The sequence below is a fragment of the Panthera leo genome, chromosome D4 (assembly GCF_018350215.1).
Source record: "Panthera leo isolate Ple1 chromosome D4, P.leo_Ple1_pat1.1, whole genome shotgun sequence".
NCBI classification, from domain to species: domain Eukaryota; kingdom Metazoa; phylum Chordata; class Mammalia; order Carnivora; family Felidae; genus Panthera; species Panthera leo.
The window spans coordinates 28,156,725-28,181,714 of NC_056691.1; the positions used below are offsets into that span (position 1 = coordinate 28,156,725).

The 24,990-nt window shown below is 47.5% G+C and overlaps 2 protein-coding genes across 3 annotated transcripts; both read left to right on the forward strand.

Annotated features, from left to right (window-relative positions):
- The first annotated feature begins 1,385 nt into the window (after window positions 1–1,385).
- Window positions 1,386–5,297, forward strand: LOC122204813 (procathepsin L-like). Its single transcript, XM_042912523.1, has 8 exons — window positions 1,386–1,521; window positions 1,910–2,052; window positions 2,347–2,469; window positions 2,566–2,712; window positions 2,894–3,118; window positions 3,292–3,454; window positions 4,322–4,439; window positions 4,922–5,297. Exons 2-8 carry the CDS (start codon window positions 1,921–1,923, stop codon window positions 5,019–5,021), a joined length of 1,008 nt encoding a protein of 335 aa, XP_042768457.1. The 5' UTR covers window positions 1,386–1,521; window positions 1,910–1,920; the 3' UTR covers window positions 5,022–5,297.
- A 15,106-nt stretch (window positions 5,298–20,403) lies between these two features.
- Window positions 20,404–24,593, forward strand: LOC122204878 (procathepsin L-like). Of its 2 annotated transcripts, none has more exons than XM_042912668.1 (8): window positions 20,404–20,455; window positions 20,619–20,754; window positions 21,047–21,166; window positions 21,267–21,401; window positions 21,829–22,053; window positions 22,772–22,934; window positions 23,551–23,668; window positions 24,383–24,593. In XM_042912668.1, exons 2-8 carry the CDS (start codon window positions 20,629–20,631, stop codon window positions 24,480–24,482), a joined length of 987 nt encoding a protein of 328 aa, XP_042768602.1. In that variant the 5' UTR covers window positions 20,404–20,455; window positions 20,619–20,628; the 3' UTR covers window positions 24,483–24,593. The 2 variants fall into 2 exon arrangements, with proteins under 2 accessions (XP_042768602.1, XP_042768601.1); XM_042912667.1 differs by having other exon boundaries at window positions 20,410–20,490.
- Window positions 24,594–24,990: the final 397 nt, after the last annotated feature.

The following is a 24,990-nucleotide window of genomic DNA, read 5'->3' on the forward strand; positions in this document are numbered from 1 at the left end:
TTGGACAAGGTGGCCCTGTTAAAGGGGAGCAGAAAGGCTCTCAGTAAATTCCCCAGCATGGACCAGGAAATTCCAGGTTGACTCTTTCAGGGTTACCTTGCTGGAGGTTGAACCTGCAGTTGTCTTGGTTTCCTGACCTGGGCCCTTAACCTAAGCAACACCATTTTGGGCCTGTGGCTTTCTGTTCAACAGCCCTCACAAGGAAGCGGTATTAAATTAGCCCTACTCTATGCTCATGCCTAACACGTATTATCTCATTTAATCTTCACAAGAATCCTCTGAGGAAAATCTAATTATTGCCCCATGTCCTCACTGAGGAAACTGAGGCTGAAGGTGTTGTGGAACCTGCCTGGGCCCACACCAGGAGAGCTGTAGAATGGCCCTGCTGGCCCAGCCCTGACTCCGAGCCCATGTGCAGAGTCCCTTTGACCACTGCTCTCCCGGAGCAGAAAAGTGCTGGAGACAACGCATGAGGAAGATCACTGGGGTGTCTCACTAAAGTGGGTCCAGAGGAGGTGCCAACCCACTGTTTAGATATGTGGAATCCTGTTTCTAAAGAAAGCAACACTGGTCGTCAGAGGGCAAATTCGTGGTCTCCTGATAAATACGTCCTTGCTTGAAATAGCTATTTATCTTAAACTTGTAAAGTTAAATCTCAAGAAAAACACTTTAGACATCGAGAAACATAATATCCATACAGAGAATGGGGAAGTGAATGCAGTTCCTATATTCTGCTTTTCCTCCATCTCTTAATCCAGTTTTGTTTTGTTTTTCAATAACTTGTTTCTATCTGTTTTGAGAAGGAAAAGGAAAATAACTGTGAGGGGACTGGAAACATTACAAACTGCCACTCCATCCCTGGACATCCTGCTCATCTGTCTCCTTCAGTCCAAGGATTTAGGTCTTGCCCATCATATCCTGAGTTTTGGAGATTTCCAGTCCACTACAGATTCTTCCAAAACCCAGAGGCATCCCATTCTGAGACATTGATAACACCTCTCTCTGTGGGTGCTGCATTCCTCCCCCTGCCCCACCTTTGCCTGGAATAAATAGGAACCACTAGGCTAGATTATCCTGCTTTCAGCCCTCCAGGAGACTTTAACCCAAAACTCTAGGACTAAAGGACATGCAGGCTGATGCTGAAAATCAATCTGGGGCTCCCGGTGAGCTTCTTCTCATGGACCACCTGCCCATCTCTTGTAGTCTGGGTAATTAGTAGCTTCGGGTCCCAGGGATGAGCTGTACCCTCCCTTCTCCCTCCAGGGTCTTGTTCCCGTTCGGCAGGCTTGTCTCCCCGGGGGCCAGTGGGCAGATACTACCTACCCTAGGAAAGGTGGGAACGCTGCCAAGAAGCCCCGCCCCCCGGCCGGCTGAGCCAATCACCTTGAGGACAGGTGGTCAGCGCTGGGCGATCCGGCGGAATCATGGGCCTTAAACCGACAGCCTTGGACCCACTTCGCGACCCAGTGGACCCCCAGCCCTGTACTTGGGACTGTGCCTACACAGCTACACCTGCCACAGGTGAGGCCCAGGGTTGGGCTTGAGTGGAGGGCCAACCTGGGAACGAGGTTGGCCACCAGCCTTAGGATTTGGGGTTCGTGGCTCCCAGGAGGTACTGTCCCTGGCCTGGCCCCACCAGACGCTGAAGCCAGATCTCTGCACACCAGGTTGTAGAGCCCGCTGAGTCATGGCCCCTTGTCCACATGCCTTAAAACTGGTGGGCAGGTTCCAAGGCGGGGAGTGGAGCATCAGGCCCCTCGCACATCCCACATCCTCCACAGCCCTGTGTAAACATTTGATAAATGCAATCTTTTTACCCTACCACAGGGCTCTAACACCTTAGAAGAAAGGAGGATGCCCTTTTAAATGGATTGTTCTAATCAGAATCTCATTTCTTTTCCCTTCCTAGGTTTTTGAAACATGCATCCTTCTCCTTCTCTCTTCCTGGCTGCCCTTTGCTTGGGAATAGCCTCAGCTGCTCCGCAACTCAACCAGAGCTTAGATGAACTATGGTCCCAGTGGAAGGCAACACACAGGAAGCTATATGGCATGGTTGGTAACATCTAACCTGTCCAGAGGGACCCCTGCAGAGAACAGTCTGTGCTGTGGGAGTTCATAGCAAGGAGTAGCTTCTTGAGGCCGCTCTTACCAAGGCAGTAAGCAGGGCTCCTTGACTGTACACAACGTGGGCATATGTCCTGCTGTGTGGTTGCTGGAGATCAGCTCGCAGAAGCATCAGTCCATCCCTGGCTGTGGTTTCTCCTCCTCTCTGTGAGCACATCCACTTGGTGCAGGTGAGTTGGTTTTAAATAGAAATAAAGACGTGTGATTGTATCTTCCCTCTAGAATGAAGAAGGATGGAGGAGAGCAGTGTGGGGGGAAAATATGAAGATGATTGAACAGCACAATCGGGAATACAAACAAAAGGAACACAGCTTCACGATGGCAATGAATGGCTTTGGTGACATGGTGAGTGTGGCATGGATTGGTGAACATTTTGTTTTTCTGAGTACTTTGCCAAAGTAATCTCAAACTTGTCAACATCCTACTTTCTTTTCCTTGAAGACCAATGAAGAATTCAGGCAGGTGATGAATGGTCTTCAAATCCAGAAGCACAAGAAGGGGAAAGTGTTCCAACCACCTCTCTTTGCTGAGATCCCCTCATCTGTGAACTGGAGAAAGAAAGGCTACGTAACTCCCACAAAGAATCAGGTGGGACAGTATTCAGCAGGTTCCTCTCAAGAGTATAGGCAAAAGGGATCAGTGTCCTTGCTGTGGTAGACTGAGAAATAATGTGCCATTTGCTATGTTTTAGAAGACTTTGAGATGTGTGCTCTGTTGTCAGGTCCTGCTATTTGTTTTGTAGGCTGAGAACTTTTTACTTGGGTTTCAGGGTCAGTGTGCTTCTGGCTGGGCTTTTAGTGCAACTGGTGCCATCGAAGGACAGATGTTTGGGAAAACTCACAAACTTGTTTCACTGAGTGAGCAGAACCTGCTGGACTGTGCTTGGTCTGAAGGCAATGGGGGCTGCAGTGGGGGCAACATGGATAATGCCTTCCAGTATGTTAAGGACAATGGAGGCCTGGACTCAGAGGAATCCTATCCATACCATGCACAGGTAAATGGAGCTCCTTATCTTGCTATAAACTTGAACACATTCAGGGAAAAAGGGATGCCATATTTAATTTTCACAATTTAGACTGTAGCCTTTATATCTGCAACTGTCTTGATCTCATGTTTCCCAGGATGTAGGTGGTAGTAATAAAGTCTCTACCCCTTTACCTTTGAAAGCTCCAATCTTGCAAATACAATCCAGAAAATTCTGCTGCCGACATAACTGGGTTCTTGACAATCCCTAAGACGGAGTACAAACTTATGAGGTCAGTGGCAATTGTGGGTCCCGTCTCTGCTGCTATAGATGCAAGCCTGGATACCTTCCGGTTCTATGACCAAGGTAAGGATTTGTCTGTGTAGAAATTTAGGCAGAGAAATGGAAAGACCGTCATCACATACAGCAAGACTGACTCTTTGGCATGTCGAATTTCACATAGAATTTTGGGGGGTGCGGATTTAACACAATTGTTTATTGTCTACATGTAATATTTGTGCCTAATGTTTCTATCTGTAATGACTGGAGACACAACCTCATGATGTTAATCACTTCATAAATATGTGTAAAAGGCTACGTAATTTACTACCTGATTTTGAAGTTACTAGAACTTTCAAGTAATTCAAATGATTCTACTACTGAAATTAAAACTTAGTTCAAGTAATTCTGTGTTCTCTGCTGTTTCCTTAGGCTGACATCCTAAAAGTAGGTTTCTGTGAATGGTCTTTTATGGCTCGTGACTAGTTATTTACAAAACAGATTGTGCCACTTCATATTCAGCTGGTATTAGACGAGGCCCTAAGTCTCTTGCCTGGCTCAAAAAAGATCTGGCTTTCATTTTTTAATTTTTTTTTCAAAGTTTATCTATTTATTTAGAGAGAGAGAGAGAGAGCGCGCGTGCATGCTCACATGAATGGGGGTGGGAGGATGCAGAGGGAGAGAGAGAATCCCAAGCAGGCTCCACACTGTCAGTGCAGAGCCTGATCTCACAAGCTGTGAGATCATGACCTGAGTCAAAACCAAGAGTCACATGTTTAACCCACTGAGCCACCCAGGCGCCCCTCCCCGCAAAAGTCCTGGCTTTTAAATTGTATCTGGAATTACGTCATTTCACTGCATTTTGAAATGCCTCCCTTACAGCGGTGGATAGGCTGAGTTACTATCACACATCATGTGGGAATCTTCACCCCAGCACTGAATTTTACTTTCCAGGCATTTATTATGATTCAAACTGCAGCCATGAAATCCTACACCACGGCGTTCTGATAGTTGGCTATGGCTTTGAGGGAGCAGAGTTGGATAACAAAAAGTATTGGATTGTCAAGAACAGGTATAAAAGCCAAAAATACTTACCCTTAAAACTGAAAAAGGAATGCTTTTTGGAATCAGGGTTTGGGTACAGGACTCAAACCCCTGAGCACACTTGTAAAATCTCAGGAACCCAGAACCCCACTTAGGGAAAACACAGACATATTCATGTAATGACAACAAAGTAAGATACTGTCTCAAGCTTGCTAGGGTCTTGATATAGTTTTGGTACCACTGCGTTTCTAAACCGGGAATTTTATGAATTCTGAAATACATCTGGCCCCAAGAGTTTCTTCTTTCTGTGTCTCCATTTGCAGTCTGTTAAAGGTCTGGGGATAGAATTCTGTGCAGGGTTAGAACTCAATGATGAACAAGAATGGCCTCTCCTATTCTTCCTGAATCTGCTGTAGCCTCTGGTGCACTGCTCAATATCAGGTGCTGTCGTTCATAAAGATAAATGTGCTTGATTGTGTGAGTAAAATAGCAAATGCTGTCTTCTTTCAGCTGGGGAGAAGCCTGGGGCATAGATGGCTATATACTGATGGCCAAAGACCGGGACAACCACTGTGGTATCGCCTCCTTGGCCAGCTTTCCTACTGTGTGAGACGATGCAATAAAGAAGGCCTTGACTGGGGACAGAGTATGCAGAAGAGGATTTTACCTTAACACTGACCAGAACTTCCTGTGTGGGATAAAACACTTGAAGGGCTGAAGATCCAAGTTGTGAACTTTATACTGGGAATGTTCCCAACTCTCTCATTATTGTTGTAAACAGCCTTGTAGGAATTTGTCTAATGGCATGTAACATTTCATGTTTTAAAATGAAGTGTGTAGTTTTATTCTTTAAAATAAAAACATTTCAAGGTATTCAAGTTTTTAATACACTCAATTTTTATAGAGCCAAAAATGTCACTGGGCTCTAGGGACATAACTGAATGTGCCAGTGGCCCACTAGGAGAATGCTGAATGGTGTCTGGTTCTTGTAGTTGTAAATAGGCACATGTCATGGCAGCTGCCCTTTGCCTGTGTCTGTCCCAACACTTGAATAGAGCAAAATGTGAACAATGATCTATAAGGAAAAAGGTTAATTATTTTAATAAGGAAAAAATACACACTAAGTGAACATACATACATTGAATTTCCAAGGTAGAATAGTGCCTTAAATATCATGGTCATTTGACCCAAATGGTTATATCCCACCCAAGTACAGGACAGATGTCACGGTCAGTTTCAGGTGCATCTTCCCCAAATGCCAGAGAAGATCATGTAACCTCTTTGTGGGTGAGGAAGAACCGGACGCAGTGGGTTACAGGAACGTGTACCTTGGGTCCACAAGGGTTAAGGGTAAACCCCAGACACGAGGCCAGCTTCAAAAATAGAACTGGGCCTCAGAGGTGGCAGACAGGTGAGGACATCCAAAGTGATCATCTGAGGCCTCATTTACACCTAGCCACTCAAGCCCGGAATTGATTAAAAGAAGACATTCTGCCTACTGTTCGCAGGCTAAAGAAGCACATAGTTCCATTTTCTGTCTGCAGGTTGACTCATGTTCCCACTCAGAAAGCATGAGGAGAAGACGTAAGGTTGTAGTTAATAGACCCCGTAACCGGTCATGAGCACATGAGGTGGAAGACAGCAGGTCTCAGCCCACAAGACCTCCAGCACCTTGAGACAAGTCCCTTTGGACTGGGCTACCTGTCATGCCGGAAGGACCCTCCATGAGACTTCCCTCCTAGACGCTTACATTTCCAACTGTTTAACCTAAAATGACAAATGTGGTGTGTGCAGGGAAATTCTGTGGGCTTCCTGACAGTGCTATCAGGGGCAGTCACAGGAGAGGTGGGGACTCCCCAGCAGAATCCCTTCTGCCAGGGGGAAATTGTATTGGAACAACCAGAACTGATGCAGCACCTGCTGGGTCTCAGCCATCACCTGGTGGAAGGCACATCCCCAACCGCCAGGAAGAGCAGGTGCTGGGAGGGGGAGGAGGTGGCTCAGAACAGCAGGAGGAAGAGGTGTCTGATGAGAACCCAGAGGAGCCAGTCAGGGGGACAGGAGAAAAGAGGGGTGTCTGAGCAGAGGCTCGGGCTCAGAACCCCGGAGAAAAGAGACAGTGTATCTAGAGAACATGGAAAGAGAGTGAGGTGAGGGTGCGGGGGGATGAGGCTGGGTCCACACGAGGGTTTTAGGACAGGGGGGCACCACTGGGGAAGCAATGGAGAGACTGGTTATCTGTTAATGTAAACACACTCTCGGAATCCTCGCAGCTCTGTGATTTTGTCAAAAATCGTCTCTCCCGTTTCCCACCTGGGCTCAGGGGCATGGTTCTTCCTGGAAGTCTCTCCAAGAGCTGGAACCCCCTGTTGCTTGGGAATGGCTGGTGTCCACGCAGGCCCACTGGTGGGATGTCCTAGATGCAGGTGTGGGCGGGGCGTTCAGCCTGGGCTGGTGACCAGAGCGATTGCCCAGCCCTCCCCATTGCTTGGACTCCCACAGTTTGAAGGCGTCTCTGAGTTCAAGTCCCAACAACAGGTGTGCCAGGATGCTCACAAGGAGCTCCAGACTCCTATGGCCTGACCTTGCTCCCTGGTGAGACTCTGCTCCTGCAGGTATTTGGGGCCTGTCACCAGGGATGGCCCAGGGACCCGGAGACAGGCTGAGACCCTACCTCATGATGGGGAGAGCCAAGGCCACTGAGCAGAGGGGCGTGTGGGATGAAGACAAGGCTGGGGCCGTCTTTGGAACATGCAGTCTGCCACAGTTGGTCTCTGAACATCCCTTAGGAAGGACTCCTTGTGATTGTCATCTTGCTTCACCATGCCAGGCTCGCTCAGCCTGCTGTCCACACTGTCCTGGGAGTTCAGACCAAGACTCTGAGAACATGTGCAGGTGCCGATGTGAGGGAAACCAGGAAGAGCTGGCTGATGTGTGAACTTCAGATATTAGAAGCTTGTGTACTTTTCAAAGTTATGTATATTTTTTAAACTTGTGAAAAGTTCCGAAGTGCATCTTCGGAGTTTTCAGAATGGTTGTGTTTTCTAAGTTTGTCTCCCTTTGGACTGAGCAGCTTTTCACCAGCACTGCCTTCAAGGTCATTTGAACGAGTGAGCTGGAGTCAGTGGAGGACAGCGCTGGAGTCAGTGGAGGGCGGGGCACAGACATGCCCTCCCTCAGCTGCCCAGGAGCAAGCCAGCCTTGCGTCAGAGAGTCTTCTGGAAGTTCTCTGGGGCTTCAGCAGTGTGCCATGGCTACCATGCCTCTAGGGTCTTCAGAGTGCAAGGACCAGAGGGGCTCAGGCGGAGGGGATCCCCTCAATCCTGCACACCGGACAGAAGTGCTGGCCAAAGTCAAGGTGCCAAGATCAACAGCACACAAAACAGAAAGGGCCACAAGTCAATTATTGCACAGTGTCCCCCGGCACCTGGCGGTACAATTATAGCCAGAATTAGGTTTCTGCCTTTCCCCTGTCACAGGAGAAAAGGACACTAGTGCCCTCAAAAGATTTGCTATGTTAGTAAGCTGTGTGTTACAAACTAGGGGGAGAATGTTCTATTCCACCTGGTGACATACTCCTAATGGATGGTGTTGCTCACAGGACATGGTGACTGCAGTTCAGATGCTTTCCCTGCAGGGGAGGGGGAACCAGGGACTGACTTAAAGGGAAGGGGAAAGGGCAGGCTTTGAAGGTTAAATTAGAGGGTTGGGAGGCAGATTTGCTCTGGGGTCAAGGGCTTATCTGCAACACTACATGGCATCAGGGAGAGATCCAGCCAGCGCCCCATTTCTTCCCGCCTGGTGGGCAGCTCTGGGATGAGTGACTGTGTCACAACAGAACGTCTTCAGCCTCTGCGCTGACTTGGGTCACAATTCAGGGGAATTACTGGCAGGCTCCCCCAGCCCTTTCCCTCCCCTGCAGGACTTTGTGTCTGAACCTATTGGAATTTGCGGCTAAGGGAGAAGCTAGAATAAGGACAGCGTCAAGTTCTACAGAGCACTGGGCAGGGGGAGGAGTTCACAGATGACAAGTACCTGCACAGATTATGTTAAATGTGAATGGAATGGCCTCCCTGTGACATACCAGAGACATCAAAGGGAATATCTATAGTGAAATATAATGTGTTGCAGTGTATAAATGCTGGGGCCCAGGGCATGAGGGTTGTAGTGAAATTGGCAGGTATGGGGACCCGTGCACGGTCACTATGAAGTGCCTGCAGACACCCATGCATCCTGGAGTGCTGGGATGGCACGCGGACACTGTAGCAGCTTGTTGACCTGATTTTCGCAAGTGAGGGTAGGAGCTCGTGAAGGGTTATATGTATATATTTTTTACCAATTTATTAAGCATTTGCATTCTTGGAAACCTCAACTATTGAGATAACACACTCTCCAAAACAGGCTGGGTCATATGTGGCATGCAGTTAAGCCTAAGGTCATGTAATCATAAGCAAGTTTTTCTCTTAAATAAATGCTCAGCAGACTCTCAGCGCTCAGGTGGACCCAGGGAGTTGTTACCGTCCAGGACATGTGTAAACGTGTGTGGACACATAGCACCCACATCCACGAGCACCCCCAACATCAAGAACTGAAAACGTAGCGCCCATTCCCACCGTGCCCACTAGGAGGCAGTGTTGCCATGTGGAGAAGGAAGGTCAGGGTCACACAGAGAAAATGGGGAAGGAGTGGAGTCTGACAGGTGAGCCTGCTGGGTGGTCAGTGGAAGAAGCCACCGTGGCTCAGCGGGAAGAGGCCAGCAGGACATCCCCCCTCCCGGGATGAGAGCTGGAAACAGTGTCTGCCAGGCCTGAGACCACAGGAGACTAAAAGCAGGCAGTTCCCTCTGAGAGGCTTCTGCAGGTCCCCCTGAGTCCTGTCATTTCTACACACCCCTTTATTGAGCACCTCCCTGCCAGGTGCTGGGGACACGACTTTCTCCTCAAGTTGGCTCCCAGTTGAGGGGGAAGATCATCCCACCACACCCTACAGTCTAGCGGGGTCATGATGGAGAACCCCACCTGGGCTGGAGCCTCCTGGGGAGGAACGTTCTGGAAGAGAACCCAGTAAAAGCGGTCCCCCCGGATGTATGGAAGTTAACAGGTTAAAGCGGAGGGACCATCCTGGGTCGGGGAAGGACCCTGAGCCTGCACCCCACACTCCAACAGGCCCCTGTTCTGGGGCCAGGATCAGGCTGGGGGTGGGAAAGCAGGCTGGCTGTGAGGGTGGATGGAGCCAGGGCGGCGAGAGCCGTGCCTGACTGTGCAGGTGTCCAGGTGGGCTCTCTGGGTGCACAGAACACCTGCCCACACTGTCCTATCAAAGTGCTCTTGTTGTCTTTGGTGTCAGTGTTCACGTGTCTCTGTGTCCCCAGGACACGGATCTGGGTCGGGTCTACACCTTCCTGTTCCCTGCACTTTGCTCAGCCCATGGGGGCCTCCATAAATGTGTGCTGATGAGTGAATGTGTGAATTATCCTGCTTCTCTCTGCAGGGCTGAGAGAGGACAGTGGGAAGGTTACGGGTCCCCGGCCCCACCACAGCATCGTGTTTGTACCTCCTGATGCCGCTTCTCAGCATCTGGTGCCATCATGGTGTCGTGAGGGAATGGGACCCCTCCACACAGAGGAGCAGGGGTCCCTGGCCACTTTTGACGGGCTGACCCTGGTTCCCCTTTAAATTGATGGCTTCACAGGAATTACTCCACCCCATTTCTTGTGCACCAAAATGCCATGGACACGGGCACCTCCCTGATGACAGAGAGCTCACCGGTGGTTGCCAGAACCCGGGCAGGGAAAGGCGGTGACTGGTTATAGCTATGGAGCTTCCTTAGGGGGTGGAAATGCTCTGGAACCCAAAGCAGGGCTGGTTGTACACATAGTACATGTAGTAAAGCCACAGAGTTTCAGTCCCTCTGAAATGGCTAAAATGGTCCATTACCTGTCGCATGCACTTTACATGAATTGTTTTTAGATGCAACGGGAATCAGACATGGGTAGCATCGCTGACCAGGGTACCACTTCCAGGTGTAAAATAAGTAAGTCCCAGGATGTACTGTACAGGATGGGACCACAGTTCATTACACTCTATTGCATATTTGAAAGTCGCTAAGGGAGTAGCTCTTAAAAGTAGTTATCACAAAAAGCACAGACCAGGCAGGAGTTCTGAACCTGGGGCAAAATTTAAAATCTGCTCAGGGCCTTGCTTTTTTCTGTAACACAGCTTCGGTCACCTGTGTTCAGGATACACACTGAGGACCCTTCCTCCAGTAGCTGAGATCCTCCCAGAACCTCCAGGGTGGAATCAAAAGCAGCTGTTGGCCCCCTCGGGGTCTGGAAAAACCACTCTGGTGAGATCCTTAAGTGTGGGCTGCTGAGAAACTTCAGAAGACGAGGGCCCAGACTCTCCTCCACCAGGGCCAGAGGGCCCAGACTCTCCTCCTCCAAGGTTCCTGCCCTCACCCTGGCCCTGCAAGCCAGCACATAGTCGCCTCCTCCCCGGCTCCTGTCTCTCCACTCCGTGCTTGCTTTGTGCTGTCTCCTGTCACAGTCTAGGAGGAGTGCTGGCTTTGTGTTGGTTGCTTGGTTTATGTCTTCTGGTGCCTTGGTGGCCTTAGGTATGATCAGCCTGGCTGTGGGCCCTGTGTCCACCCCCTTCCTGGCCTGAAATTGCAGGTGTCCCAGCAATAGTAAGGACAGGCCTCACCAAAATCATGGCCAAAGATCCAAAAGTCCAAACCACAAATGTCAAATTGCAGATGGTGTTGTGTTCTACTTGAGGGGCTGTGAAGGGATCAGCCCTTGAAGACACAGTGAGCTTGGTCGAGCACAGCTTTCAGATTGCATAGATCAATATTGGCCCTAGGATGGGTCCTTCCCCTTAAACTTTCTTCTTAGAATGCTGGGCATACCCAGTGACTCAAGACAGAGAGAGAGAGACAAAGAAATCTATTTAGATCTGTTACCTGGAAATTGCATAGGTCCTCATGGGTAATGAAGATTATGCTCCAGGAGCCCTGGAGTTACCCTGAACCAGTCGCACACAAGTGACACATGGTTCATGGGGAGAGAGAAATGTTATTTGCTACTCACCCCTCACCCCTCAGAAGTCGTGTCTCCATTCATCTTCCTTCTTACCGATTTTCCCTAACTTGAAGATTCTGCAAGTAGATTCTTGACAAAGTGTGGCCCAGGGTGGCGGGATTATCCACAAGTGTCACTGTGTGTGGCAGCATCCTTCAGCCACTGCTTAGGGAGACTTGGGACTTGGGGCCTGGTGACAGAAGGTTCTGTCAGGAGGATGTGCCCTTTGGACCCAGGAGCCGCCCCAGCTGCAATCAGCACAGTGATGCAGCGGGTCTCCCGGGGAGGCTGCTGACCTGGTCCAGGTGCCACACACGTGTCATCTCACCGGATTCTCTGGACTTGGTGAGCTTGTGTGATAAACCCCCTTCGGGGAGAAGTAACCCGGGGCTCAGAGACATAATGTGCCTGTGACAAAGGCAGAGGCTGAAACCCAGGGTCTGGCAGTGCTGTGTACATGGGTGAGGGAGGGAGGAGGAAAACTGGATTTGCTGCCAACATTCACACTTGGAGAGATGTCACTGGACAAGTTGGGTATTTGGGCTTCTTGCAGAGGGCTGCTGCCCTCTGTCCCCAGAGAGGAGCACAAGGGAGGGTCTTCTGCCCAGCTTGCAAAGGGGCTTCTCCATCAGGCCACTAGGGGCCAGCAGTTAGCAAAAATTAATGTTTTCCCTCTGTAATTTTAATGTCTCCACATGAAATCATTATTGTTGTAATACTGTGTACAAGTCTGTCCTAATCTTTTATCCTCCCGACAAAAAATTCCTGCAGGAGGTGCCAGAATGCCTTTCATTTGGCAAATCTGGTCTGCTCCTAGGAAGCCGGAGGCCGTGGTGCCACTGAGATAGTCCATCCCTGACGGTGCTTGTCCAGGACACAGGCTTGATGCCACGGGGAGTGGACAGACCCCTTCTCAGGAAACCCGAGAGCCTTCGCCACTTGGACTAAGAGTCTGCAGAGAAGCACACTGCGACGGGGACCATGTTGCCACTGAGGGTTGCATCATTTCTTCTTTACATTTCTATTTGCCAGGTGTCCTACTTGTATAATCAGAGAGACCTATTCACTTAAGAGTAACTGTTCCTGCTTTTCTCCTTCCTGCCTTGAATTTTCCCATTGGGCTTGTCAGTGTGAAATCTTTGCTCTTATGTAAGGGCTCACTTTGTGTTTGGCTCACCGACTGTGAAAGCCAGGCAGCCCAGGGGAAATGGTCAATTCTTCAGGACTTTGCAGTGTGTGTTACTATTCCCTGCAAACCTAAGGTGCTACCTACAGCTGTATCTCAGCTCCCCGGGTCCCTCCCCCAGTGCACTTATGGGGAACCGCCTCTCACCGCCCAAGTCCCAGCCCTGAGGCAGACAGACTAGCTCTGCCCTCAGGACAATGGAGGAGAGACAGGCAGGCGCGCTAGTAATGGGGCCGTGGGTCCATGGGCACCACTCCTGGGGCCCCCAGGCTCTAGGTACAGACGCAAGGGACCCAAATCGTGTTTCCAGCTAACCTCACAGGTCTCGCCATAAATGTTCATGTGATATTTCAAAATTGACCCATTATTTCCATTTAGTAACAGACGTGGACTTGAGAAGTGGATCATTAATATCCTTCCCATAATGGAAAAGCACTACTGCTGCCATTGATAGAAATATTGCGTGAACAGCCAACCACGGGGCTGACATCTGGTACGTGCAGTTGCTCAGTCCTGCTTTCTCAACAGGGGAGATTAGCCGGGGTGGACTTCAGACCACAAACCGAGACCTGCCCCTAGAGCGACCGAAAGCCCTGGAGGGGATTCCATAAAGGAAGACCTTTCTCACTGGGACGCTCAGAGGCACTGAACACCACGGACAGCTCCTGTGGGCACTTATTGTTGCCTTTGACAAAAAACGGTCTCTCAGACCTGAGTGGTAGTGCTTGATCCACATCAGTCAAGGTCCTGGTGGGGACATTAATGAAAGGCAGAGTCATGGGCAAAAGTCACAGGAAGACCCAAGAGACAGTGAAGCATCTGGAGGCTGGGACAGAAGGAAGCCATTACCTCCCCTGGGCAGAAAGACACAGCGATAAATCCTTTCTTGGGGGAGCTGGAGCCCAGGGGTGAAGCCGCTCAAGAATTTAGAGTCACAGACACACAGCTGGAGTCAGAGAAGCAGCACTGCATGATGGGGGAGGAAACACGTGAGCCTAATCTCCCCCCCAGCCCATGCAGTACCCACCCCCCCATTAGCCGACCATAAGTAGAAGCCAAATGACAGGCAAGCCTGGGAGAGGCCATCCATGGGGTCCACCTTTCGGGGTGTCCCTTCCTTAGGAGAGTGGATGCTCTTTTCTCATGGCAACATTCTCCTGAATGGCCACGTCTGTCTCTATTGCTTCAAAGAGATCCTCACATACAGGGATGTGGCACCACACTGCCCGAACCCAGAAGTCAGGGTTGTCTCTGTCTTTCTCTGTGTGCAGAGCTCCACAGAAGGTTCTGACTGGCCCAGCGTGGGTTCTGGAGTGGGCCTGCATAAACATCAAGGGGTGGCCTGGCCCCAGGGCCCTAGGGCCCAGGGGCGGTGCTGGGAAAGGAGCCATCCTCCCCACGGGGAGAGTTCTGTTAACAGGGAAGGGGCCAGAAGAGCTCTGGACAAAGAAAAGCAAAGGATGGCAAGAGTCTGTCTACTTTTCTCAGATGCAGGTGCCAGGACTGGCACATGTTCATCAGGATGTGGGGCTGCCTAGGCTCCGGGAATGTTAAAGTAAAACAACGAGGCGTATAACCCAAACCCGAAGGGCTTAAGGACCACCGCGCTCACTGCCCCATCCTGGGAAAGGCCTCAGGGGACAGGCCAGGGGGGCTTTCAGGGTGTTCTGTTCCTGAAATCAGGTGAGGTGGGAACTGTCTGGTGAAGTCCCACCATGCGTAGCTGGCTCCACCCCCTGCAGGAGGAAGAAACCAGAACATGGCTCAGCCCCTGCAGCCAAATGAGACTCATCAATGTCCAGAGTCCACGGGGCTGTCACTAAACCTGGATGGCGTGACCCTGGGAGAGCCCCTCCAACACCAAGGGCAGGCCTGGCTGTACCTGCACAAGCAGCCGCTAGATGGCAGGCAGGCTGTAAAACCTGAGGGAGGTTGGGAGACCTGAGGCTGAAAATGACTGCCTTTGTAAGGAGTAAAAGATTTCCAGGTTTGCAAGATGAGAAATGTTCTGGAGATGGCTGGTGCTGAGGGTGCACAGGACTGGCTGCCCCTGCACCCCGCAGGTAAATGTGCTAAAACGACTAATTTTGAGGTTTGTCTCTCTTACCACAATTTCTTAAAAACAAAGTAAAAAGACCCATCAAGCTGAAAGTTAAAAATAACGAGGTAAGAGAAAAGCTTGCAGAGGAGTGTGCAAAATTGCCCACTGTGTTTAGAGTATGCAGAGAAGCTGGGCTCCCAAAAAGGGCTAAGGTAGAAAACACGATCCAATGCATTTTGCAAGAATTTGAGATTTGTTACTTTAGGGAAACATCTAAAGTGGTATCAGAGGAGGAAGAATTAAAATTTTTGTTTGACTTTTTTCTTTTGTTTTTCCATTTTTTCCCCCAGTTTGAATCTATATGTGGGGTGGCATCATAGTCTTGTCCGGACTTTGGATTCTTGAGGACTTAATTGAGCTAAACTGTTTATTAGGTGTGCGGTTATCACATTCCTTGTTTACAGATCTTGATTGACCAGCTATTGGTGAGCTCTTGTGAACACCAGCCCCAGGCTCACGAGGGGGCACAGAGACAGGTTCACCCATGTGCCTGCTCACCAAGGAGGGGTCACCAGGCTCAAATCAACAGTGCCTGAAAAATTGGCCCTGGGGTGTTATTTTCAGGGATTGGAGCTGAATTTTGGGTGTCCACCTGAGAGTAAGATCAGACTTCATCTTTGCAACCAAAGGTCATGTGCTGCTGACAGGCTGGGGCCTCAACCCCCTCAAGCCTGGAACTCAGCAGCTTCCAGACACAGGCCAGGACCGGGACGGGAGCGCAGGTCCCCACTGAACACCCTGGAGTAGGAAGGGCCGGGGGAGCCTCTGCAAGGGGATTTTAAGGAGAATCCATGGGCACCTCTGAAATGTGGGTGACAGGAGCAGGAAATGAACCAGGGGACAGCTGATACACACACACACACACACACACACACACACACACACACACAATTTTATTATCATGTGTGTATGTGTGTGTGTGTTTTTCATGAGGTAAAGGATTTTCTCGCCCTAAAGACTTGATCTCATGGACAAGAGCCTTGACTCTCACCGATTCATTCATGAGTGCCCATTTGCCACATTCAGGGAGTCTAAGCATCTTGAGAACTTTTCCTAGAAAAATATAAACTTATTAATAACTGTTGACATACCTTGTAATACTTTTTTACAACATTGTTTTACTACTTATAACAGTCTTTATAATACCACATTTTTACAAGAATAGAAAGAAAATGCAATCTTCCCACTATCATGAGAGACCAGAATGATTGGTCAATATTATAGATATTGGTAGTTTCAAAACCTTCAGTTTCACAATTCATTATGGGAAATGCCATAGGAATTTTTAAGATATTTTTCAAATCTCGAAAATCTCTTTCAAGTTACATGTTTTTTATTCATACGTAAACTTTAGATCTTAAGACATGTGGAGCTTTCTCATCTGCTGACTCATTTGAATGCTCCTGGAATTGACAACACTATTAACCAGTCTGTGGGGGTCTACATCTATCTCCCTCTGGTTTAAGGGGCTGAGTACTTCTGCGGGCTCCCCTTGCTGGGGAAACAGCCTCCTTAGCGCCCTGGGAGCTTCTCTGTGTGAGGCTCCCCTGCCACCCAGACAAACGGCCCAAACTCGAGGATGGAGAATGGGAAGAGCAGGATTTACTTCACAAGGGTGCTCATGTTCCCTCCTGAACTTCTCATCCCTGTCCTTCCTTCCACGTTACATAGAAGTCTGGATTCCTTGTCCATGATAGCCACGTAAACATTTGTTAACACAGTTATGATGTTGCTTTTGGATTCCTTCGTCTCTTGAAGACATGCAGAGTGGAAGACAAGGTGATTGTGAATCAGAGTGTCCTCAGTGCCACCCAGCTTCTCCTGAGCGTCTGGCATTTGGAAGGACAGTGTATCTATCTATAAAGCCTGGCTTATTATTGAAAGCCAGGAGCTCAAAACTCTGGTTTTGCAAGTTAAATCCTGAACATTTGACTTTTATTTTCATGTCTCCTTTACTACAATTCCCAAGGCAACGGATGCTTCTGGTAAGTCAAGGGTGTGTTGCATATACGAATGTGAATCAAAAGTGAACATAAGCCTTCCAAAAATATTATCCCCATCACAGTCGAAATTGAGTGGCTGAGAGGAGAGGGGAGAGGGGTGTTAGGGTTTCATGGGGACAGAGTTCAATGTGAGAGGAACATTCTGGAGATGGATAGTGGTAAGGGTTGCAACAGTGTAACTGCACTAAATGAAAACGGTTAAAAGGGTCAATTTTGTTGTGCATATTTCAGCACAGTAAAAAGTAATTCACCTTGCTTCCCAGTGAGCAGGCGAGTGTGGGAAGCTGTCTCACTCTGTCCTGGAAAAAGAGCAAGGAACACATTGGGTAAGATGGTGGTCTGTGGTCTCAGGAGGACAGTGCTGACCTCCTGGGGTCCAGCTCCCTGGTGCTGTCCTATGAGTGTGACCAGCCAGCAGGGATCTTTGCTTCCCACCTGTCTAGATCATGAGCTCTGAGCAAGCAGGGGTGCAGCGGGCTGTGCATCTTCCCTGCAACAGCATACTTCCTGTCCAGTCCCTGCAAACGCTTGTGTGCTGTGTAGACTGCTACAATGTGCTTGGAGGAGGGGGCCGTGGGGCCCACATTTCACCTGCATTCAACCCAAGCCCTGTGTGGTTGGGGCGGGATCTCCTCCTGTACAGGTGATTGTTGGCACCAAGCCTGACCTTTCTAGTAACTCCATTTGGCATAGCCTGTGTTGGATTATTGCCCAGACTACTTGGATTCCTCTGATTCAAGTGCTCGCTGAGCCTCTAGTGTGCAGATCATGGGGCAGTGACCTTAGAACAGTTCCCCTCTGCAACAAGAATCTACATAAGTCAGGTGGAGGACAGTGGGGCTTGGGGAACGAGTTCCCAGCCAGGATGCAGAACCCACACCTGAGCACACATGGCTGAAAAATGTTTTCCTGTGCTCTTAAGATCTCTGGACTAACATGAGATTAAACTGACATAAGGCAAATTCATCAGAGGAAGCATCCAAGTTGTATTAAATTTTTATATTCAATGTGAGCCTTCACAATCGAATTAAATACCCCAAGGAGTGACCACAACTGGAAACTTCTATACCTTTAGAGAAAGTCTTGATAAATTTGTAAAGAAATGACAAGAAAAAGTGCAGTAAGTTGTGGGAAGTGATAATGAGATACTTTGGGAGGCAGGGGACGAAACTAGTGGAAGAACAGGATTATTTAGGAATTGTTTTCATAGATGCGTTTGGTGTTGACTCCCAGCCTCCGTTGGTCAGGATGCTCTCTTGCTGGATCCTTTCTCAGGGGAGAACACCTTTCTCAGGGAAATTTTATGACCTGCTTCTGGAAAGCAGATGTCAGAGAGTCCTTCCTGCACCTGCTGCTTTTCAAGTGCCTGCAGCTCAAACAACCAGTATGCCACAGTCGCTTACTTTGGGGGAGCGTGTCCCAAACCCCTGAAGCCTCACCGAATAGTAGAATGTCTTAGGAACAAAACTGAGGTTTCTGCGGAAGAAGGAATGCTGCGTCTAGACTGTGACACAGTGTGTGTGTGTGTGTGTGTGTGTGTATGTGTGTGTGTGTGTGTGTGTGTTTACATGGGGTGGAGGGGTTAAACTCTGTTCTGTTTCTCTGGGGAACTCACTGATACATGGACCCATCTTAGACCCACAGACCATCTCCTACTTACCTGTATATCTTTTTCATGCCTCTTTCCATTCTTTGCAAAAAAGAAAGAAAGAAGAAGGGAAGAAAGAAAGAAAGAAAGAGAAAAAGAAGGTGGTTAGATTTCATTACATGGTTGTGAATAGAGAGTAAAGATGATGTTGTCATCACGTTAGGCGGAAGGAAAAGGCCTTAGCATGGAGCCAATGTATTTATTTCTTCCTCAATTTCTCTATTGTGATGTGAAGAATGCCTTTGTATAAAACCAGGTAAGGGATTTATTTCCATGTTCATAAAAGCTGGAGCGGGTTTCTAAGTAATTCCCAACTTTCTCAAACCACTGAAGAGCTTTCCACAGTCAACTGTCTCCCTACTGCTGGACACTTCGATCCTTCCCATCTTTTTGCTCTTACAGACAATATGTAACTTTAGAAAGGCTCATCTAGGTTTCCCTGCTGACCTGCAGGTCAGAGGGCCTGCTTATCTAAACTTCTCAATGTCCACAGAGCTGCCATGTTGCCGTCCCGTGGCCATCCTGTGATCTGTCTCTCCAGCAGGCAGAAGAGGACCGTGTCCCAGCACCTGAGGACATCTGAAAGGATCAGTCGCGGCTGTTTATTGTGGATCTGCTGAGAACGGATGGGCCATGTTCTTCTCATTTCCTGATCTCAGGGAGGCTCACCGTCTCCCATGGCTTCATCTACTATTTGTATTTTCTCTTCACAAACTGTAGTCTTATATCCTTAGTTTATCTCTTTGAAGTGATTTATCTTTTCCTCCTTAATAGGTATGTTCCTTGATGTGCGCTTTGTGTTACATGTTACAAACATTTTTCTCCTGTGCTGTGGAGTGTCTTTTAACTTTGTTCGTGGGGTGTAATTCCCATTTTGACGTAATCACATCTATCTTTTCTTTACACTTTGTGCTTAGTGTCTTTGGTCCCGTGTAAAGTCATAAATACATTTTCTTTTATGTTTTTAATACTTTCATACTTTTGTTTTTTTTATGTTGAATTCTGGAATCCATCAGTAATACGTTTCGTGGATCTGCTTCTAATTTTTCCTAGATGATTAACTATTTATTGACCATTCTCTTCTCACTGATTTGAAATAGCATGTTTCTTTTTATTTTTAAAAAGCATCTATTCAAATAATCATATGGCTTTTCTTCTTTTGATGTGTTAATCGCTCAGCCTTCCAGTCGCTGAAGCCTATTTTCCCAGAGTCCAATGCAACCCAGTGAATGCTCCCACGTTCCCCAAGTAGGGCCAGAGCTGTACAGAGTACTTTAGGGGATGCTAGAAAATGGAAAGCACACCTGGATTCCCCCTGAGACAGGCCCAAGCATGTAACCTTCCAGTGGAAAGGCAATCAGGAAAGAATGAGAAACAGAAGAAAGGGGTTCTCAGGTCACAGGCTAGAGATCCCAATAGTTCTTCTGTCCCCTGCCTATGGAATGACGGTCACCCGGGTGCCATTCCACCAGTGGCTTTGAATCTTTGATAGGTAGCCTCTGAGAATGAAATGAGGGGAGTCCCAAGCTCCTCCCAGCTCCCTGTTCTCAGATTTGACATGCAGGGACACAGATCACTAAATCACCACTAAATATATTTCAGTGTGCCTTCAATACACACTTTTTTCATATCTTATAATGGCATCAACTAAATGGAAGTTTAACATTATTTTCTTTGTTGAATAAGCATGAACTTTTTCTTTTGGACCCTTAGGTGGACCACTGCAACTGCTCTATTGTTTTAGTCAAACCATCTAAGGACCATTTGACAGGGAGTTGACCCCAGACAATGGTCAACTAGTTTTTCTTCTGTAAAGAACAAGCAATTATCATCAAGAAAACATCAGAATAGAAGTCATCAGCTTGGGAAACGAAAGCAGATTGGAAAGATTACAGTATACTGGCGGGATGGACAGGCCAATCAGGCCAAACCCCAGGGCTTTAAGTGGGCGGCCTCGGAGCCCCCACCCACCATCAGAGAGCCCTGGGGCTACATCTGCTGAGGGCCTCTGCACAGCTGCATGATTAGGTGAGCATCCCCAGTGGGGCTAGACTCATCCTTGTGTAAGTATTTGGGAGGATAAATTCAATGTTTTTACTCCACCATAGTGGCTCTAACATCTAGAAGAAAGGAGGATGGTTTTTTTAGACAGATCAGTCTAATCAGATTCTCATTTTTTTTCACTTCCTAGGTTTTGAAACATGCATCCTTTTGCCTTCCTGACTGCACTTTGCTTGGGAATAGTTTCAGCTACTATAGAGCTTGATCAAAGTTTAGATGAACAGTGGATCCAGTGGAAGGAGACACATGGGAAGCAATATGGCATGGTTGGTAACATCTAAACTATCCAGAGGACCCACAGAGAATGTCCGTACTGGTGGGAGTTTGTAACACAGAGTTGCATCTTGAAGCCGCTCTTACCAAGGCAGTAAGCAGGGCACCGTGACTGCGCACAGTGTGGGCATATGTCCTGCTGTGTGGTTGCTGGAGAACAGCTCCCAGAAGCATCAGGCCATCCCTGGCTGTGACTTCTCCTCCTCTCTGTGAGCACATCTACTTGGAGCAGGTCAGTTGGTTTTAAATAGAAATAAAGGTGATAAGTTATATGTTTGCCTCTAGGTTGAAGAATGCAGAAGAGCCGTGTGGGAGAAGAATATGAAAATGATTATACAGCACAATCAGGAATACTATCAAGGGAAACACCGCTTTTTGATGGCAATGAATGGCTTTGGTGACATGGTGAGCGTGGCATGGATTTGCTGAATATTTTGTTCTTTCTCTCAGTACTTTCTCCCCAAAATCTCATGTTTGTAAACATTCTACTTTCTTTTCCCTGAAGACCAATGAAGAATTCAGGCACATGATGATTGGTCTTAAAACGCAGAAGAGTGAGAATGGGGAAGTGTTTAAAGTCCCTTTCTGTGCTGGCACCTCTGTACCTGTCGAGAGAAAACAGACGTCCACTGTAAGTCCTGTGAGTATCAAAGATGATTACTTATCAGGTCTCTCTCCAAGAGGAAAGCCAAAAAGAAAGTGGCCCCCTGCTATGGTTTCCTGCTGTGGAAAAATATGGTGTTGCTATGTTGTTGTTTTTAATGTTCATTTATTTGAAAGAGAGAGAGAGAGAGAGAGAGAGAGAGCATGAGCAGGGGAGGGGCAGAGAGAGAGGGAGACACAGAATCCAAAGCAGGCTCCAGGCTCCGAGCTGTCAGCACAGAGCCTGATGCAGGGCTTAAACCCCCAAGCCCTGAGATCATGACTTGAGCTGAAGTCAAACGTTTAACCAACTGAGCCACCCAGGCACCCCACCATTGCTATATTTTAAAAGTTTTTGTATAGATGGTCTGTTGTCACTTTTGTTAATTGTTTTGTAGATTGAGACCTTTATAATTTGTTTCCAGGGTCGGTGTGCTTCTGGCTGGGCTTTTAGTGCAGCTGGTGCCCTTGAAGTACAGATGTTCCGGAAAACTGGCAAACGTGTTTCCTTGAGTGTGCAGAACCTCCTGGACTGCTCTTGGCCTCAAGGCAATGAGGGCTGCAATGGTGGTCTAATGAGTAATGCCTTCCAGTATGTTAAGGACAACGGAGGCCTGGACACAGAGGAATCCTATCCATATGTTGCAAGAGTGAGTGGAGCTCCTCACTTGTCACCATTCCAGCTCTGCCCTTAGAGCTGAATGCTTTTGAAGAAAACAGACACCATATTTAACATTCGCATTTTCAATTGGAGACTATCTGCAGACTGTCAGGACTGTCATTAAACGGTATTTGCCTGGCATAGTTCTCTGCTTAGATTGTTACCACATAGCTGTTTTTATTTCTACGTTACATGGAGATATGCATACCTTTCTATATAGGGTACAGATTTCTCCAAGGTGAAAAACTTTTTATGGACAGGTAGACCACGAGTGTTTCATTGAATCCACACCAATTAGCTTTGCTTTTTTTTTTTTTTTAAGTTTATTTATTTATTAATTTTGAGAATGAGAAAGGGAGAGAGAGAGAGAGAGAACATGAAAGGGGGAAGGGCACAGAGACAGAGAGAGGGAGAGAGAGAATCCCAAGCAGGCTCCATGCTCCGTACAGAGCCCAACACGGGTCTCGATCCCATGACTGTGAGATCATGACCTGAGCTGAAATCAAGAGTTGGACAATTAACTAACTGAGCCACCAGCACCCCTCACACCAGTTTTTCAATTTTAAGATAATAAATACCCTTTCACCTCCTGGGTTGCTTCACAACAAACTTGACTTGGAAATCTTTCACCTGCAACCTGTCTTGAAGTCATGTTCCATAGGAAGTGGATGGCAGTAATCAAGTTTCTTTTCCTTTACCGTTCAAAGGATGGACCCTGCAAATACAGGCCTGAGCATTCTGCTGCCAATATCACTGCCTTTCACACAATCCCTCAGCGGGAGAAGATCCTTATGATGATACTACGAAAGGTGGGGCCCGTCTCTGCGACTATTGATGCAAGCCTGGATACCTTCCGGTTCTATAAACGAGGTAAGTATTCGTTGATGTAGAAATATAGGTAGAAAAATTGGAAAACCACCCTAAGAAACAGCAAGAGTGACACTTTGGTATGTAGAATTCAGTGTAGAATTTTGGGGTGTGTGGATTTAACATAGTTGTTCATTCTGTACACATAATATTTATGCCTGCTGTTTCTGTATGCCATGACTTGACCAAAATCCCCATGAGTTTACGTATATCACAAATATATTTAAATGGCTACATAATTCGATGGGTAGAATTTACTTTTTTCTAATTGTTAGACCTTAAAAACTTTTAAAGAATTTTGCTATTGATGTTAACACTGGAAAGAGGCCCTTGGCTCAAGCAATTTTATGTTCTCTGCTGTTTCCCTAGGCTGACATCCTAGGGTAGATGTAGTATTTTCAAAAGAGATTGTGACTGTTAGTATTTCTCCTGGTGTTAGATGAGGGCCTAAATCCCACCCCCACCCCCAAGCTAAACAAAAGTATCTGACTTTTAAATCTCATCTGAATTCATATCACAACTGAATTTTGAAATGCCTCCCCTAGTGTGGTTGATAGGCTGAGTTACTATCACATGTCACGTGGGAATCCTCACCCCACCATTGAATATTACTCCCCAGGCATTTATTACGATCCAAAATGCAGCAGTGAAGACCTGAATCACGGTGTTCTGGTGGTTGGCTATGGCTTTCAAGGAAAAGAATCCGATAACCAAAAATATTGGTTTGTCAAGAACAGGTATGAAAATCCAGGAATACGTACTTTTGAATTTGAAAAGGGAATATTTTTTGGAACCAGTGTTTGGACACAGGTCCCCCAACCCTTGAGCACACTTCTGAAATCCCAGCAGTGTTTACCCCATCTAGGGGGGAACACAGACATAGTCATATAATGACAACGTTAAGATATTGCCTCACCTGCTAGAGTCCTAATATAGTTTTGGTACCACTGTATTTTTTTTAATTTTTTAAAATGTTTTTATTTATTTTTGGGACAGAGAGAGACAGAGCATGAGTAGGGGAGGGGCAGAGAGAGGGAGACACAGAATCTGAAGCAGGCTCCAGGCTCTGAGCTGTCAGCACAGAGCCCGACATGGGGCTTGAACTCACAGACTGTGAGATCATGACCTGAGCCAAAGTCGGACACTCAACCGACTGAGCCACCCAGGCACACTGGTACCACTGTATTTCTAAATTGTAATTTTAAAAAATTTCTATAACACATCTGGGTGCCAAAATTTTCCTTTTCCTGCTCACGCTGCAGTTTTGTGAAAGGTCTGGGGATAGAATTCTGTGCTGGGTTAGAACTCAACCATGAACAAGAACAGTCTCTCCTGGTTCTTCCTGAATCTGTACTGGTCTCTGGTGCACTGCTCAGTATCAGATGTTCTTGTTCAAAAAGATACATGTTTTTGATTGTTTGTAGTATTTGGAAAACTCTCTCTTCTTTCAGCTGGGGCACTGACTGGGGTATGGATGGCTACATAAAAATGGCCAAAGACCGGGACAACCACTGTGGAATCACCACCAAGGCCAGCTTTCCTATTGTGTGAGACGATGGTGATGAAGAAGGCCTTGACTGGCAACAGAATATCCAGGAAATGGATTTTATTGTAGAGTTGATCACATCTTATTGTGGGGGATAAAACACTTGAATCACTGAAGATCCAAGTTGTGGTTGGATTCTGTGACTGTTCATTGGTGACGAAACTACTTTTTTAATCCCTGCTCTAATCAGTGGTGTGTGATTAACTTGCTTAATAACTTTTGAATGTTCATGTTTTAATTTTTTCATTTATTTTTGAAAGAGAGAGAGAGAGAGGCATACAGAGTGCGAGCAGGGGAGGGGCAGAGAGAGAGGGTGACACTGAATCCGAAGCAGGCTCCAGGCTCTGAGCTGTCAGCACAGAGCCCAATGTAGGGCTCGAACCCACAAACCAAGAGACCATGACCTGAGTCAAAGTCGGATGCTCAACCAACTCAGATACCCAGCCCCCCCTGAAGGCTCATGTTTTAAAACATTCATAAAATTTTTACCTTTTAAAATAAAATTTACTTGCA

Coding starts and splice junctions, on each gene's coding strand:
- LOC122204878 (XM_042912668.1), top strand. CDS start 20,629: ATGCATCCTTTTGCCTTCCTGACTGCACTTTGCTTGGGAATAGTTTCA. Junction 21,167..21,266: donor TGAATGGCTTTGGTGACATG/GTGAGCGTGGCA, acceptor TTTTCCCTGAAG/ACCAATGAAGAATTCAGGCA. Junction 23,669..24,382: donor TATTGGTTTGTCAAGAACAG/GTATGAAAATCC, acceptor CTCTTCTTTCAG/CTGGGGCACTGACTGGGGTA.
- LOC122204813 (XM_042912523.1), top strand. CDS start 1,921: ATGCATCCTTCTCCTTCTCTCTTCCTGGCTGCCCTTTGCTTGGGAATA. Junction 3,119..3,291: donor CCTATCCATACCATGCACAG/GTAAATGGAGCT, acceptor TACCTTTGAAAG/CTCCAATCTTGCAAATACAA. Junction 3,455..4,321: donor CTTCCGGTTCTATGACCAAG/GTAAGGATTTGT, acceptor TTTACTTTCCAG/GCATTTATTATGATTCAAAC.